Source organism: Dermacentor variabilis, chromosome 9 (genome assembly GCF_050947875.1).
Source record: "Dermacentor variabilis isolate Ectoservices chromosome 9, ASM5094787v1, whole genome shotgun sequence".
In the NCBI taxonomy this organism is placed as follows: Eukaryota; Metazoa; Arthropoda; class Arachnida; order Ixodida; family Ixodidae; genus Dermacentor; species Dermacentor variabilis.
Genome location: NC_134576.1, coordinates 1222013 through 1238623, shown reverse-complemented (window position 1 = coordinate 1238623; position 16611 = coordinate 1222013). Strand labels below are relative to the sequence as shown.

The 16611-nt window shown below is 44.3% G+C and overlaps 1 protein-coding gene across 3 annotated transcripts in view; it reads left to right on the top strand.

Moving 5' to 3' along the window:
- Positions 1-16611, top strand: part of LOC142558244 (ATP-binding cassette sub-family C member 2-like) — a 659669-nt gene that overhangs the window by 496352 nt on the left and 146706 nt on the right. For 2 of the 3 annotated variants that reach the window (XM_075670394.1, XM_075670396.1), the window contains 2 exons: positions 8392-8601; positions 12872-13030. In XM_075670394.1, the coding sequence (XP_075526509.1) occupies positions 8392-8601; positions 12872-13030 (369 nt within the window). The remainder of the gene's footprint in view (positions 1-8391; positions 8602-12871; positions 13031-16611) is intronic. The other variant, XM_075670395.1, reaches the window with a different exon arrangement.

Below are 16611 nucleotides of genomic sequence, written 5' to 3'. Positions count from 1 at the left end.
GGAAGAAAGTAAATAGGCTGGGAGAGTGTTGAGGTATCTGTACAGGAAGAACATTGATTCACAGTGAAGGAAACGAACTAGGAAGCTTACCAGCAAGTAGGCGGCCTGTAAAGTGGGCAACACAGCAACAAAGAACGTCAAGTGGAAAGTCAGAGAGGCTGAAATAACTTCATGGGTGGCGGAAACGGAAAAGAAACCTGCCATGAGCAACTACTTAGGAGGAAAAAACGAAATCAGGAAAGAAACAATTTATGATAACTAAAAGGGAAGCTCATTACATTTCAAAGCGAGATCGGGATGCCTTAGAACACGCACCTATAAAGCGAGATATAGAGGGAAGAAGAAGAATGTGCTTGCTGTGGTGCGGTAAAGCTAGGGAAACTATGGAGCATGTTTTATTAGAATGTGAAGACGCCTACCCAGTGGTCGATTCAGGCACCACTGGCCTCCTTGAAGCCCTTGGGTTCAGCGAGAGCAGTGAAAAAGTAAACATGTCTGCAGGAGCGATTATTAAGAGGCATTATACATTATGCAGGTTATGCAACACGAAGGGTGTTCGTGTCGTCCACTTCTCTACTCTTGTGTCCTGTCTGCACGCCTCACTTCTTTATTGCATAATCAATTCTTGTCAACTAGCTCAGCTTTCTGTCGTATTAGCAAGAGGCGATAGGAGAATTGGTAGAAGAAAGGTAGGGAAACGGCAAAAAACAGAGATTTACAAAAACACAGTTCACAGTAGGGGATCAGAAAATTTGGTTGTGGGAGTTCGTAGGTTTCTTTTCTTTTTTTTTGTTGTTTGAAGACTTGAACTTTTATTGTTTGAAGGCTTGAAAACGACGACATGATATAGGCATGGCAGCGAAAGTTTTACGACACAATGGAAACGACTGCACGACAATGGTGACATAATACTGGCTGAATGACGATAGCGGGATTATGATAGAGCGACGAAAAAATGTCGTCGATGGAATCACGAAGGTGGAATGACGACAAATGACGACTGCAGCATGACGACAATGTGATGGCGTTTCGGAAGCAATGACGATGCGAAAACAACACCCTGATGACGACAGAATGAAGACAATGATATGACGACGATGTCGTGACGATGGCCTCACGACAACGGCATGGAGGGAGTCCAATATTAAGTTATAGTGACGAGGATGCAGCGATGGCGTAGAGGTGGAGAATCCAGATCGTGTGCAAAAGAACCGCGGTTCAAATCCCGGTGCCACGCGATTTTCCACCAGATTAAAGAAAAACCCGCGTGCTGATAAAATTGTTTAAACAGGCCTGGGGTGAGGCCTGATCCCAGTGACCAGAATCGGTAACGCACTCCCTCACCAGAGCAGAATTGGCGACCCTGGTGCAGTACTTGGCCACAGCCTCCTATATGAATACAGCAATCAAACCCCGCCCCCAGTCCCCAGCAGCTGCGAAGCAACTGACCACGGTGGCGGTCAGACCTGTGACGCCGCAGGAGGTGCTATGAATCTCTGGATCCGGCCAGGCCGCCATTGGAATCTGAACCTGGCAACGCTAGAACGGAGGACAAGAAGGGAGGATACCGCTAGAACGTTATCTAGTGAGACGGTTCGAGCAGTGCTATTGGAGGAATTAGCGGGCATTAAATGGGATATAATAGGGCTTAGCGAGGTTAGGCGGACAAATGAAGCATATACAATGCTAGAAAGCGGACACGTCCTGTGCTACCGGGGCTTAGCGGAGAGACGAGAGATAGAAGTCGGATTCCAGATTAATAAGGATATTGCTGGTAACATACGAGAATTCTATAGCATTAACGAGAGGGTAGCAGGTCTTGTCGTGAAACTTAATAAGTGGTCCGAATTGAAGGTGTTACAGGTCAACACGCCTACATCCAGTCATGATGACCAGAAAGTTGAAAGCTTCTACGAAGACGTGGAATCGGCGATGGGTAATGGCAAAACAAAATACACTATACTTATGGACGACTTCAATGCCAGGGTAGGCAAGAAGCATGCTGGCGACAAGTCAGTGGGGGATTATTGCATACGCTCTTGCAATATGATGGAAAAATTAGTTGTGGAGCTTGCAGAAGTGAATATATTGCGGATAATGAATACCTTCTTCCGTAAACGGCATAACCGAAAGTGTGCTCGAGGACGTAAATTCCTTTAAACCGAGTATACAGTTCACAACTGAAGAGGAAAACAATGGGCGAATTGCCTTCCTAGATGTCGTCGTAGAGAGGACTTCAAGCGGCTTGAGGACTAGTGTCTACAGAAAGCCAACGCACACACGAAAGTACCTGAGCTTCGACTCGGCGCACCCAATTGGGCCAATGCGATCCTTCGCACCAGCACTCTTCTCCCGGGCATTCCGCGTCTGCTCCAGCCCCACGAAACTTAGGGAAGGGCTACATGTTGTGAAAAGGGACCTGTTGAACAATGGCTACCCTCGACAACTGGACAGAACGCAGGCGCTCAAAGCAGGGAAGCCCCGCTGTGAAACGGCGCAAGAAACAGTGAAGCGCGCGGCGTTACCCTACACAGTGGGAACAAGTAAAGCCCTTGCACGAATTTTTAAGGGCTGCGGTGTTCAAATCGTTACGTGCCTTCCCGAAAAATTGCCCAACAGCTGCTACGCGCGAAAGACCCATTGCAACAAACTGAATAATCGGGAGTGATATGTAAGATACCATGCAACGAGTGTGACGTGTCATACATCGGCGAGAGAGGAAATGTTAGATGACGCTTGAAACAGCACATGAATGACGCTGCCAAGGGCCACAGAGCCGCGAACGCCCTGGCGGAACATCAGGAACCAACCGGATACATCATTCACTGGGATTCGGCAGCCATCATCGCAAAAGAAAAACACTTATGTGCCCGTTTGCTTTTAGAATCATTTTACATCCAATCAACTAGACGCATGATAAACAGGACGCGGGTTAATCTTCCCGAGATATACACCCGAAGGCTGCGCCATCCCACCCATAAATAGCCACGCGCCCATGCTTACATCTTCATTGGGGTCAAAGCACCCGTACGAAGCCCGAAACGTTACTTCTTTATTTTTATTTTATTCTTGGCGAGTGCATGTTTTTTGGCACCATTATGTTTCCTCGCCAGACGAGTTTTCGTCTAACGCTTGACTAACCTAGAATAGAATTGGCAGAACTTTCCAAGGTAATCAACAAGCTTAAGATAGCTGACATAGGAAGTACCATATAGATAGAATTCAGCATGCTCTCAGGAGTGGAGGAAGCCTAAAATCCATGAAGAATAAACTAGGAATCGGCAAGCATCAGATGTATGCGTTAAAAGGCAAAGCCGCTAATATAATTACTAATATTTATGAGACAGTTCAAGTGGCTGAGGAGTTCTATAGAAATTTATACAGTGCCAATGGTAATAATAATAATATTTGGGGTTTTACGTGCCAAAACCACTTTCTGATTATGAGGCACGCCGTAGTGCAGGACTCCGGAAATTTTGACCACCTGGGGTTCTTTAACGTGCACCTAAATCTAAGCACACGGGTGTTTTCGCATTTCGCCCCCATCGAAATGCGGCCGCCGTAGCCGGATTCGATCCCGCGACCTCGTGCTCAGCAGTCCAGCACCATAGCCACTGAGCAACCACGGCGGGTAGTGCCAATGGCACCCACGACGATAATGGAAGAGAGAATAGTCTAGAAAAATATTAAATCCCACAAGTAACGCCGGAAGAAGTAAAGGAAGCCTTGGGAGCTATGCAAAGGGGGAAAGCAGCTGGGGAGGATCAGGTAACAGCAGATTTGTTGAAGGATGGTGGGCAGATCGTTCTAGAAAAACTGGCCGCCCTCTATACGCAATGCCTCATGACTTCGAGCGTACCGGAATCTTGGAAGAACGCTAACATAATCCTAATCCATTAGAAAGGAGACGCCAAAGAATTGAAAAATGATAGATTGATGAGCTTACTGTCCGTTGCCTACAAAGTATTTATTAAGGCAATCGCAAATAAAATCAGAAACACCTTAGACTTCTGTCAACCAAAAAGCGCCAGGCAGGATTTCGCAAAGGATACTCAACAATAGACCACGTTCACACTATCAATCAGGTGATAGAGAAATGCGCGTAATGTAACCAACCCCTATAATAGCTTTCATTGATTACTAGAAATCGTTTGATTCAGTCGAAACCTCAGCAGTCATGCAGGCATTGAGGAATCAGGGTGTAGACGAGCCGTATGTAAAAAGACTGAAATATATCTTTAGCGGCTCCACAGTCAACGTATTCCTCTATAAAGAAAGCAACAAAATCGCAATAATGAAGGTCGTCAGGCAGGGAGATACGTTCTCGCAAATGCTATTCACAGCGTGTTCACAGTAGATATCCAGAGACCTAGATTGGGAAGAATGGGGTTAAGAGTTAGTGAGAATACCTTAGTAACTTGCGATTCACTGGTGATTCGATGTGACTCGGTTCTACTTGATAAGCTTAAAACCTACGGTATTTGAGGGCACTGTGGAATCCTTATCAAATCTTATCTGGATTATCGCTATCAATATGTTGAAATAAACAATAGCCGCTCAAATTTTAAACATATCACCAGAGGCGTTCCTCAGGGTAGTATTCTTGGCCCGTTCCTGTTTATCGTATATACAAATGACTTAGTAAATATCTATAAAAATGCGAAATACGTAATGTACGCAGACGATGCCACTACATTTTTTTCATCACTTGACTCTAGTAGCCTTGAGAATAAAGCTAACACGGCTCTGAAAATTCTTCATGTATAGTCAAAACAAAACTGTCTACAAATCAATATAAACAAAACAAAAGCAATAATCTTTAGGCCAAATCTAAGCAAATCATCAGTTCCGTCATCCTTATTTATAAGAATGTAAACATAGAAATTGCCGATAGTTTTAAAATACTTGGAGTTACTTTCACACAAAATATGCTTTGGGACATGCACATAGAATCGATAATGGGCAAATTATATCATGTAGTAGGCATGATGGTGCGGCTGAGACCTCTTTTACCTTACAGAATCGAGGTTCTTGTTTATGACACCCTATCTTTTTCTACACTATATTACTGTCTGCTCCTGTTTGGTACTACATCACGTACGAATCTAGAAAGATACATTTACTTCAGAAAAAATTGCGAGTAGTATTTAACCTGCCTTACAATGCCCACACATCAGACTTAATTCCGAAAGCAAATACAATACCCGTGTTTTACCTTTATAATTACAAGTCAAGCTTTCAAACGGGAGGTAAAAGAGAACTTAAATTTTCTTCATGAGTTATCTAATCTCACCAGGAACACACATTCTTACATCACAAGGTGTACGGAACAGCGGAAGGTAGTCACTCCGCGTGCCAATTATTCTACACAAAAGATATCATACACACTACCAACACATTTAAATTTGTTTCTGAAATGAGGTCTTCATATTTATATAACTGATGTACGAGCTTTACGTCAGCATTTTGTCACTCAATCTTTCCTAAATAATTCAAGAGCGTTTTTCAGGTAATTTGTGTTTTTCCGTTTATTCTTGTGCATACTTCACATGTAGTCAACTGCTGTGTATATATATCTCCTGTTCAATCGCTGTTTGCCTTGTAAAGGAGGCTGCGGGCTCTAGTCAAATCGCTTGCCTCTAAAGCGACTTTTACCCGCTGTCTGCTCCATCACTGATGGAAATAAATAAATAAATTATTATTATTATTATTATTATTATTATTATTATTATTATTATTATTATTATTATTATTATTATTATTATTATTATTATTATTATTATTATTATTATAGTGCGTTGCTTAGTAACTCAAAGAAACAACTACAATGCATGCTCACTGACCTGGACAAGCAAAGCAGAAGGGTGGGTCTAAAAATTAATCTGCAGAAAACTAGGGTAATGTTTACCAGTCTCGGAAGAGGAAAGCAGTTTACGATAGTTAGCGAGGCACTGGAATTGGTAGGGGCAGATAGTGAACGCGGATCCGTATCTCGAGGCTTCTAACGAAAAGGCTTCTACTTAAATTGAGTACGACGGAACGAGCTAGGAAAAGAACAATGATGGGTAATGTTAAGGGATAAGAAAAGAGCAGATTCGGTGAGGGAACAAGCGCGAGTTAATGACATCTTAGTTGAAATCCAGGAAAAGAAACGGGCATGGGCAAGGCATGTAATGAGGAGGAAGATAACCGGTGGTCATTAAGGGTTACGGACTGGATTCCAAGAGGAGGGAAGCGTAGCAGGGGCCAGCAGAAAGTTATGTGGGCGGATGAGATTAAGAAGTTTGCAGGGACAACATAGCCACAATTAGCGCATGACCAGGGTTAGTTGTAGATGTATGGGAGAGGCCTTTGCCCTGCAGTGGCCATAGCCAGGCTTATGTTGATGATGATTCTAATGATGATGATGACGACGACGAGGATGGAACAACCACGACATCACGACGTTGGTGTGGCAACGAATGCATGACGACGACCGTATGACTACGGGACAATGGTGATTATGGTATGACATTAGGATGATGATGATCATATCGCGCAAACTGTATCAGGACGGTGATGTGACGACGACGGCATGGCGCGAAAGTAATGACGAAGATGGATTTCTCACAGTAGAATGACGCTGACAGCCTCACTAAAACAGTATGACAACCAATGCATGAGGAGCATTGGATGAAAAAGCATGAATTTCGACGATGCAATGACCACGACGGCATCACAAGCGCGAACACATACATAGTGGTCTAAGATATTAGTTAACCTGGGCCACACTGAGTCGAAGCAGGGAACGTGACGTCGACGGCGTGAAGAGGGTGAGGCAACGAAGCTGGGGCAATGGTGGAATGACCATGAGCATTTACCTGCTGCGAAGTGTGATGATGATGTCATCACAAGACCCAGATGACGATGTTGAAATAGCGGCAATAGCACGACCACAATGGAATGGCGACGACGGTATGACAACGGATGCATGACAGCGACAGTTTGACGACGACGCAATGAAGATGATAGTTGGACCACGGCACCCATATATCACGACTGAATGAGGACACCATAAATACAATAACCCGCTGTCGTTGCGTAGTGCGTATGGGGTTGGGCTGCTACGCACGAGGTCGCGGGATCAAGCCCCGGCTACGGCGGCCGCATTTCGACGGGGGCGAAATGCGAAAACTCCCTTGTACTTAGATTTAGCTGCACAGTAAAGAACCCCAGGTGGTCCAAATTATTCCGCAGCCCTCGACTATTGCGTGCCTCATAAACGAATGTTTTTTTGGCAAGGAAAACTCGAGAAACCCAATTATCTTAAAGAATTAAATTACAATAAGACTACAGAAGAATGACGTTGATGACACAACACGGCAAAATCACGACGGCAGGATGAAGACGATGGGACGACATTTTTGAAGTGCTGACTATGGTTAAACGATAGCAAGGCGACGGAGGTGGGATGACAATGGTATGATGACGACTGTCTGACAAGGATGGCATGACAATGGCGGCCTGGCAAAAGTCTAATGAAGAAGCTGGAGTTACGACGATGGAATGACCACAATGACCTCACGACGACATCAAAATAAATAGATGACGTCTTTGTAATGAAGGCATGACGACTGCAGCATGAGGAGAACAGGATGACAAAGCTTGAATGATGACAATGCAACAACTACAATGGCATCACAACCACAGGCACGTACCAGGTGGTCCAAACTATTAGCCTACATAGGTGCTGAATAGGTGTAGAAGCCGTGAAGAGGAGGTCCTGACGAGAGTAAGACGCCGAAGCTGGAATGAAGACGATATACGCCGGCATCACAATCACGACCACATGCTTAGCGGGCCAAGCTATTGGATACCTTAGTTCACTGAGACGGCGTAGAAGACATGATGACGACAGCATGACGAGATTCAGAGGACTCTGTGGAATGACGACGATAGAATGACCATGACAGCATCATGATGACGAGCACATCGCCAGTGGGCCAAGCTGGGAGACGACTTGTGCCACTGACAGCTTATGCCACTAGGTCGAAGTATAAGCGGATGGATGGATGGATGGATGGATGGATGGATGGATGGATGGATGACTGGACGGACAGACGGAAGGACGGACGGATGAATAGGCGCTGACGTAGGCTAAGAATGCTAATCGCATTTCAAAGAGAGCACTGGAATTTTTTTCTTTGCCTTGCAGTGACACTACGTGTGTCGCGTGGGTGCATTGTATTGCTGTCGTCGATCATTTAAGAGAACATTGACGTGTACACGAGGCAAGTTTCATATTTGTTTTTCGCTTTTAGCAAAGATTGTGATTTAAACGCGATACCGTCGCTCGGCGTTTAGTGCTGTCGTGTGTCACTCCAAGAGACTTCCTGTTGTGTAATCGTGCAGGATGACGTCGAATATATTGCCATCGAGGGAGCACCCAATGCCAAAACAAATCCGATGACCAAAGACTCTACTGCTAAGCTGCATCAAGTCGACAAGATGTGGCCCCTTGAAGGCAGCATTAGTTTCCAGGACTTCTCAGCGTCGTACCGACCGTCAATGCTCGAGGACTCTCTGAAACACGTCACCTTCACTGTGAACGCGAGGGAGAAGGTGAGTGCATGTCGCAAGAGCAATTAGACAAAGCGCATTACTAGTCAAATAATGTGGACGTAAATACGGAAACAAATGTATGCAAACTGGTCGAAGCATTGTGTAAAATACTCTTGAGAAAATATTATTGTGCTTTGCGTTTACGGATATACACACGTCTAATTTCGATAGAGCGGTGCGTACTAACGCGTTAACAAGCGGTACCTGCAGGTTTGCAACGGCACTAAAAGCAGAGTGCGTTCACGCAGTCCGCGTGAATAGGCGCTTGCGCACAGCGATGTTAGCGACCTCCACCGTTTTTCATACGAATGTTTCCTTGCCTGCCACAGACAACTTCGCATACCCGCGAGAACGCGGCAGAAAGCCCACGGAAGCTTCTGAAACTTTCAGCCATTATTCTTTATGCAGAGCGTATACAGGACCAGAGTGTTCAGGCAGTAGATCCGTGATGATGGTGGTTGTCCTCATAATGCCGTTTTTTCTTGTGGTCACTCTGAAATTTTAAATAACTACTTGAAAACATCCTTCAACGATAGTATGGGTTCAGATGACAGAGGACGCGGGTAATTTGATATCTTCAGGTAATAACTGAATGCTGCAGCAAACGTAAATAAACTGAAACTGATTAAGAATATGATGAGCTCCCTTTAGAGGCCTCGGTAATTTAAATCGAATACATGTTCCTCATGACACTTTTTCGCCACGCGTTTTGCTACGAGAGCGACGAATGTCCCATTGAGCGAATACCCGGAGCCTGTGGTCTGGACAAGCGGCACCTTAATCTCCATTGGCTGCAACGCCACGTAACGAGCGCGCCTCGACGAGCAGAGCGGGCGAAACACCTGCTGTCGGGGGGACAGGGCCCGTCGGCCTCGCTCGTCGAAGCCTTTGTCGTCCGCGCGTTCGTCGTCCACTCTCGCCTGCGTTGTAACGATGCCTTGTTGGGGCAAAATGGAAACGCGCCTCGTGGCGCTCGCTCGCCCACGAAGAGTGGCCAACTCGAAGGGCCACTCGGCGGCATTCAACTGGACGCTATTGCCTTTTCACTCACAACTCTTAAGTGCATAGCTGTCCGCAGATTTCTTGCGGTGATAATTATGTCTCTGTATCTTACTAATGTTCTTTTTTATACGTTTGTTATTGCACCTGACTTGCCCCACTACCTATGCAATACTATGTAAAGCACGTTTCAAACCCTCGACCCTACTTACTCAATGAAGCGGACATTACTTCCAAACGAAATAGAAAATCCAAAATTAACTAAGTAAGAAACATTAAGTAATTAAGCATTTACTAAATTATATACGATACTTATTGAAATTTACGAATTGTTGCTAGTGAGTTTGTAAGACATATCGACTTGGAGCGAATTCTGAGGTGGCACCGGTTTCGATAAACGTGCCATCAGACTTGCAGTAAGAATGCGCTGCTGTTACACCTACCTTTCAGGAAAAAGCTGTTTTGTACATTGAAGCGTAACAATGACCACATCGCCACTCTGCTTCGTTGCACATTTCGAAGAGGAATATCTAGAAAGTAGTGTCAACCGCCTTGTGATCACACCGGTGTACACTTGGTGAATTTAGGTACGTGCCGTAATTAATTAATAAAACATTTCTTGCATTCTGTTAGGCATTTAATCATACATTTTGCTTTCACGCATAAGTAATGTCCGCCTCGTCAAATCATCGACTTCGAGGTCGAGAACTGCGCCGTCAGCCGCAGCCGCTTTCAAAAAAAGTTCTGGATCAGTTAAAAGCAGGCCACTTTTATAATTCACTCAGCCCACTATGATCCAATGGCGGTTTTATTTATCTTATTTATTTATTTCAAGAAACCCCTAAAGGCCCTCACAACGAGGGTATTACATAGGGGGATGACAAAAATTCTATAAACATTTAGAGAAGGGTAATAAAGGAATAGGCAACAAGAATAAAATAGCAGAACAGCAACACTCAATGAGACATAATGGAAAAACGCAACATAATAAACAGAACACAAAAAATAATAAATATTAGAAATCAAACACATTGCGGTAACGGAAAAAAACTAGAACTTGGTCCTTTCTTTTGCGATTTCAGAATAAATAAAGCAACGCCCAATATCCAACTTAGTTACTTGACTTCTTTCTGAAGGTTCGTTTGCTTAGTTAAATTTTAAGCACGTCACTAGTCCTCGCGGTCTCCTTTTCTTGCGTGCATGCTGGAGACAGCTTTGTACCTGAGGCCCACAAGTGGTGTGCTGAGCAGTGTTCCATTTGTTTTGACTTGGTTATGTTTGCCTAAAAGGGTGATAAAAATGATGTCAGAAACTATATACCTATATCCACACTGTCAGTGTTTTCGAAAAGGTTAGAAAAAGTTTTCCACCCTCAATTGTACCGATTCCTTGAGATACATAATGTTATTTCACAGATTCAGCTCCGATTAAAAAAAACACTTACTGAAGAGATGGCATTAATGTAGCAAAAGAAGTTCTCGTGGAAAAATGTCGTGTCAGGTATGTAAGTGGACTTTAGCAAAGCTTTTCACAATATTCAACATTATAAGCTGTTTCAGAGATTGCAATGCTATGAAATTCGTGGCCGTCGGCTACGTTTGACATCTTATCTTGAACATCGGAAACAGGTGTCCAAGGTCGACAGATATTACTCTGGACTGGAATCATGTTTATATGGCGTTCCGCAGGGACGCATCCTCGGTCCTCTTCTTCTTATAGATTACAAAAAATGGTCAAATTCGCATTTGCGCGGTACAGGGAAGCCTGTAGGGTCATAACTCCGAAAATACATCATTCCAAAGATAAATTGTCCTAAATAATGCCTACACTACTTAACAAATATGTGACAGCTGGCAGAAATCTTCTACAGTGTACACCGTCCGAGTTGCGAACATTGCATATGTTAGGTTTTTAAGCTACATTGCCTCTCAGTCCCCCCTTATATTTGTTTTTGTAGTTTGTCTGTGTATGAGAATGAGATTCTCTCTTTGTTTAGCAGATTTCTTATAATTTTTATGTTGTTGGCATTGCCGTTGCTGACTGTTTGATGCAAAAGTAGCTGTGGGCCTATCTCAAGCGACCTCTACGAAGAGCAGCTTTAACGTACAGCTCCCCCCATCAATGTGACGCTAAATTAAAGATTATTATTATTATTATTATTATTATTATTATTATATTATTATTATTATTATTATTATTATTATTATCCCATACTAGAAATTCTGATAGTGAGGTCCATTCTATACCTTTTCCAGAAGCTCGTAGTATACTTGCTTTCGCAATGCTCATATTTAATGGCTAACGTCGGCGTATCGACTTATGTGCGTGTGGCGCGCATAGGCTTGTTTAGGAGAACACTTGCTTCAGAGTGCCTTACTTATACATGGTGTGCACCCACTCGCAATCTCCTAACCGTATCGGACGACCATCGATCGCGCGGGGTGCCAGATGCCTTGTAGCGGTGAGGGACGGTGGGATCGGGAATCGGACGCGCAGGTACGCAAGGCGATTTCCAGTTCGAATGCCATCTATATCGCGGTTTGCCTCACGAGCTCCCATCGCACCTTCAAGGCCGCTGACAGTTCATTCGACGTTCGTGCGATAGTATAAAAAAATTCCAGGGGTGTACAATATTCACCGTGCACATAGTTCTGCTGGTTTATCCAGATTCGCAATTAGTTACCGTACCGCCGTATGTATTCATGACCGGCGTAACCAATTTTGTATCGCTATTTCCTTATTATATTGGATGACTTCTTGCTCTTATCAGAAGTAAGGACATTGGTGGAGCAGATTAATGTTTTGGACTGCTCAGCTTCTCTTCACGAAGTACACTTTTCCATCAAACGACGCCGTAGTAAGGGCTGAAGTGCGGATGTCAATATGAGAGGCTAAAAAAAGGGCACTTTCGAATGCCGTAATGCCTTTTATAAGAACATGAACGCTTTATGATATATTGCATTTTACACATTGATATGTAAAATGCAATGTCAACAAATAGCTGCAATAAAGAAGGAATTACGTTCTACTCCTTTTTTGGTACTATGTAAACACCTCATCATCGATGTAGGCGCTGCAGGGAGAAAGGTTGTTCCCGTATACTTCCGCTGTGACGCGTTTCTCTCGCCTCTGTGGCTATAGGCTGGCAGTCCAACAACAAGCATCTGTAGACAAGAGCCGCGCCACACAAACGCGATGGAAAAGCGTATATTACCCGTACAGTAACACTGCCTATCCTACCGCTTAAGGAACGTCTTTATTTCGATTTCAGGTCGGCGTCGTGGGCCGCACGGGAGCCGGAAAGTCTTCTCTGGTGCTGGCTCTGCTGCGCGTGCTGAAGAGCACAGGCGGGCGCATCGTCATCGACAGCGTAGACATCGCATCGGTGCCCCTGAACAGGCTACGCACCGCCATCACAGTTATTCCTCAGGTGCGACTCTTGTGACGTTCATAAAGCACTGCGCTCCAAAACCATACTGCCCCGTTGTAGTGACGATGAAGAATACACTAACAAAAACTGCGAGCCATATAACTACCTCCGTGTTGGGCGAACCTCCACCCAGACAAAACAAGAGACACTACGACAGGGACCGGCCCAGTCGGCGACCGTCCAACTCTGATCTGTTAGTAAGACGCGTCAGCATCAGTCATATGCACAATATTCGCGTCGTGCATGCAACCTGATTTCAAAAGATGTCAGGGGCGTCCGAATAGTGATTTTGAGACCGAATCGAATACGAAAAATATAGTGCCAGAAGGGAATCGAATAAAATATCCCATAGTTCTCGAATAACTTTCTTTCAGTTTATTTCCTTAAAGGCCCTCATTTCAGGGAGTGTTAGATAACGGCTGGGATTATACCTCGAATAAGAAGATCAAAAAGCGAAGATTATTCAACATTGTCGTTGATCAGTGACGCACTCTTGGAAAGTAGACGATGGAGACGATGTCATAGGCTAGGCCGTTCCAGTCTGTAGGTGCTGTAAAAATAAGGAGGCAGAAAACGCAGTTGTGTACGATGGTAGATGGGTAACTTCAAATGGGTGACTTGTGCGGTGGGATATGCGAGCGGCGGCTGTAATATACGGTTCTTGATTGAGCTAAGATTAAAAACTTGTAAAATAAGGGCGAGGCTAGCAATGCGGCGACGACCGAAAAAAGACGGTAGTGCGAATGGTGCTTTCAAAGATGAAAAACTGACGTCGGATGAATATGAGGAATGAATGAATTGGGCGGCACGATCTTGAACGTCTTCCAATGCTGCGATTAGATACGCTTGACACGGGCTCCAGACGGCAGCTACATATTCTAATTTGGGCCTCAGGACTCATTATACGCGAGCAATTTAACATGTTGTGGGGCAGGGCGAAAGTGGAGCTTAAGAAAACCGAGTGGTTGACGCTGAAATGACGCTAAGAGAGGGTTACCCCGGGACATTTACATGGTTGTACTAGTTCAATCTATGTGTTAGAAATTGAATGATCAAAGCGATATGGATTGTGACGGCGAGAGAAAGACACGAGTTTGCATTTGGTAGGATTGAGGGACATTAGCCAATCATTGCACCAATTTAGTACGCTGTTAAGATCTGTCTGAAGTATATTGTCACGTGGTGGTGACGTTAAGAACACAGTAACAATACTGTGAAAGGGAAAACTAGATTCTTATTGGGCGAACCTGTGCTCACAAAACAAGCTACACTTATAGCACAACGAAAGCGGCGAACACAGTCGGCGATCGTCGAAAATCTGATCTGCGGGTCAAGCGCGTCGGCTTTTATAGAGCAGTCGTCGAATATTCCAGACTAATCGTTCGGACCCGCGTGCCTTCCACAAAGTTCTACACCATTCGCGTCACGTGATGAAATCAGATAACATAAGTCTCGGCGACAACAGACAGCGGATAGAAGCATCGATAACTTTCCAGAACCTTCGGATACATGCAGGCGCGTCCCATGCTGTGCGATTACATTTGTTAGGCGGCGAAACGTGGTTGCCCGATAAAGATAAGTACACGTGTCAATATCTTGGTCATGGCAATTAATAATGGTGCTGTAAATGACAGAATCATCAGCGAACATTCGAATACTACAGGAAACATGCAGGAGTAAGTCGTTAGTACACAAGATGTTTTAGCGAACACTCAAACATTTTGAAAAGTTGCCTGTGGCCGATAGCTCGAAGCAGCGGACACTACTTGCAGCAGAAGTGGAAATGCAAAATCGACTAATTAACAAGAATTCGGTAACTAACTCTTTAGCTAATTATGTTAGACCCATATTGCAATATACAAATTCTAGCAGTGCACTTCTCAAGGCTGATCCACTTGGAAAGAATTCTGAGAACAACACCAGCTTCGAGAGATCAACTCCCGAACTCTGCGGAGAAATGCATTGGCGTCCCAGTTGTGTGCTTCAGTGCATGAAAAGACGTTTTGTTAACAATTAACTGTAACACCAATGCATTTCTATTCAAAGTTCGGGAATTTATATCTCGAAACTGGTGTCATTTTGAAAATTCATTCCAAGTGGATCCGCCTTGCGAACTCTACGCAGTGGTCCTGCGCTGACGTCACCCGCCCCCACGGTAGGAACGGCCAAGCCTTCCCAGTCGTCCCAGCCAGATCAGAGGCCTCTCCTTGCGCGAGCAGCTGTCAGCAGAGCTCAGAGGCTGAGACTGATGACCGGGATGATGGAATAAATGGTCTTTCGAGGCAACGCTTTCACGGGAATTGTATTACCCGCAAGAGCATGTATACCCAGCCTTCAGGCGTAGCCTGCGCCTAACGAGCGCGTGATTCATTCGGCCACTCCAACAAAGCCAAGCCCTTAGTTGCAGGATCTCAGAAGAGCTCTTCAAGCTGAACCAACTTCAGATTCCTATTTGATAGACACAGTATATATATATATATATGTATATATATATATATATATATATATATATATATATATATATATATATATATATATATATATTTATATGAAGTGAGCATATTGTAACAATTGTTTTTAGCAGTGCAGGTCCAACTTCAATTGTCTTAAGGGTCGTTCGGAATACTAAGCGGGATGAGGCGTTATAAGTTACAATTGTTACAGCCACACAAGACGATATGGCATCGCTGCGGTCGTTACGAAGAGTAATATATTGTTCAAAAAATATGTATGCTTAGACTTTAAGTGGGCTTCCTGTACACACAGCACCTTTGCACTGAATTTATGAATAACGTCTTGAAGATAATTGAGGTTGCGGAGAAGACATGTGATGTTCTATTGTAGTACTTGTGTGTCCACATAAATGATAGATTTGTTATGTATATATATTGAGTAGCTGCATAAGCAAGAATTTGTCTTTATTAGATAAGCTATCGAACCCTAGGTGGTCTTTAGAGATTTCAATGCACGCATCCGTCTGGGCGGGGGTGGGGGGGACTCTCGCTGTGAGAAGGTCCGTTAATGGAAAGTTTTCTTTCTTCCACTGGGCCATGCTTGCCAAACAATAAAAAAACGACGTTTTGCAGCACTGCTCACACCACATACTCCTCCGATTTGAGCATGGCATCTCCGCCACTCATTCCGTGCATATAATGGAATGTTGTTAAATATGCCTACGGCTTAGAACGACAGAAAGCTGAGCTAGTTGGTAAGGATTCATTATGCAAAAAAGAAGTGAGGCCTGCAGACAGGACACAAGAGTAGAGAAGTGGACAACACGAACGCCGACTATCAACTGAAGGGAGCACTGAGGCGAAAAAAGAAGAAGACACAAAACTCATCTGCGCATGCTCAGCAATGGTAACACCACGTGTCAGTCGGGTACACGTGCCGGTCTACGTGAGAGATAACTGTTAAGACACTTAATCTCTTCCTTATGTGAAGTAATCGAAGGGTGACTCACGCACGCACTTCCACCATTAAAGATATGCCATGCCTCTACCATAAGACGCGTATCTTCATTCTTATGCCTTTACAATATCGCGCATTCATCTAACTCTGGCGTGCAGTCACAATCTCCA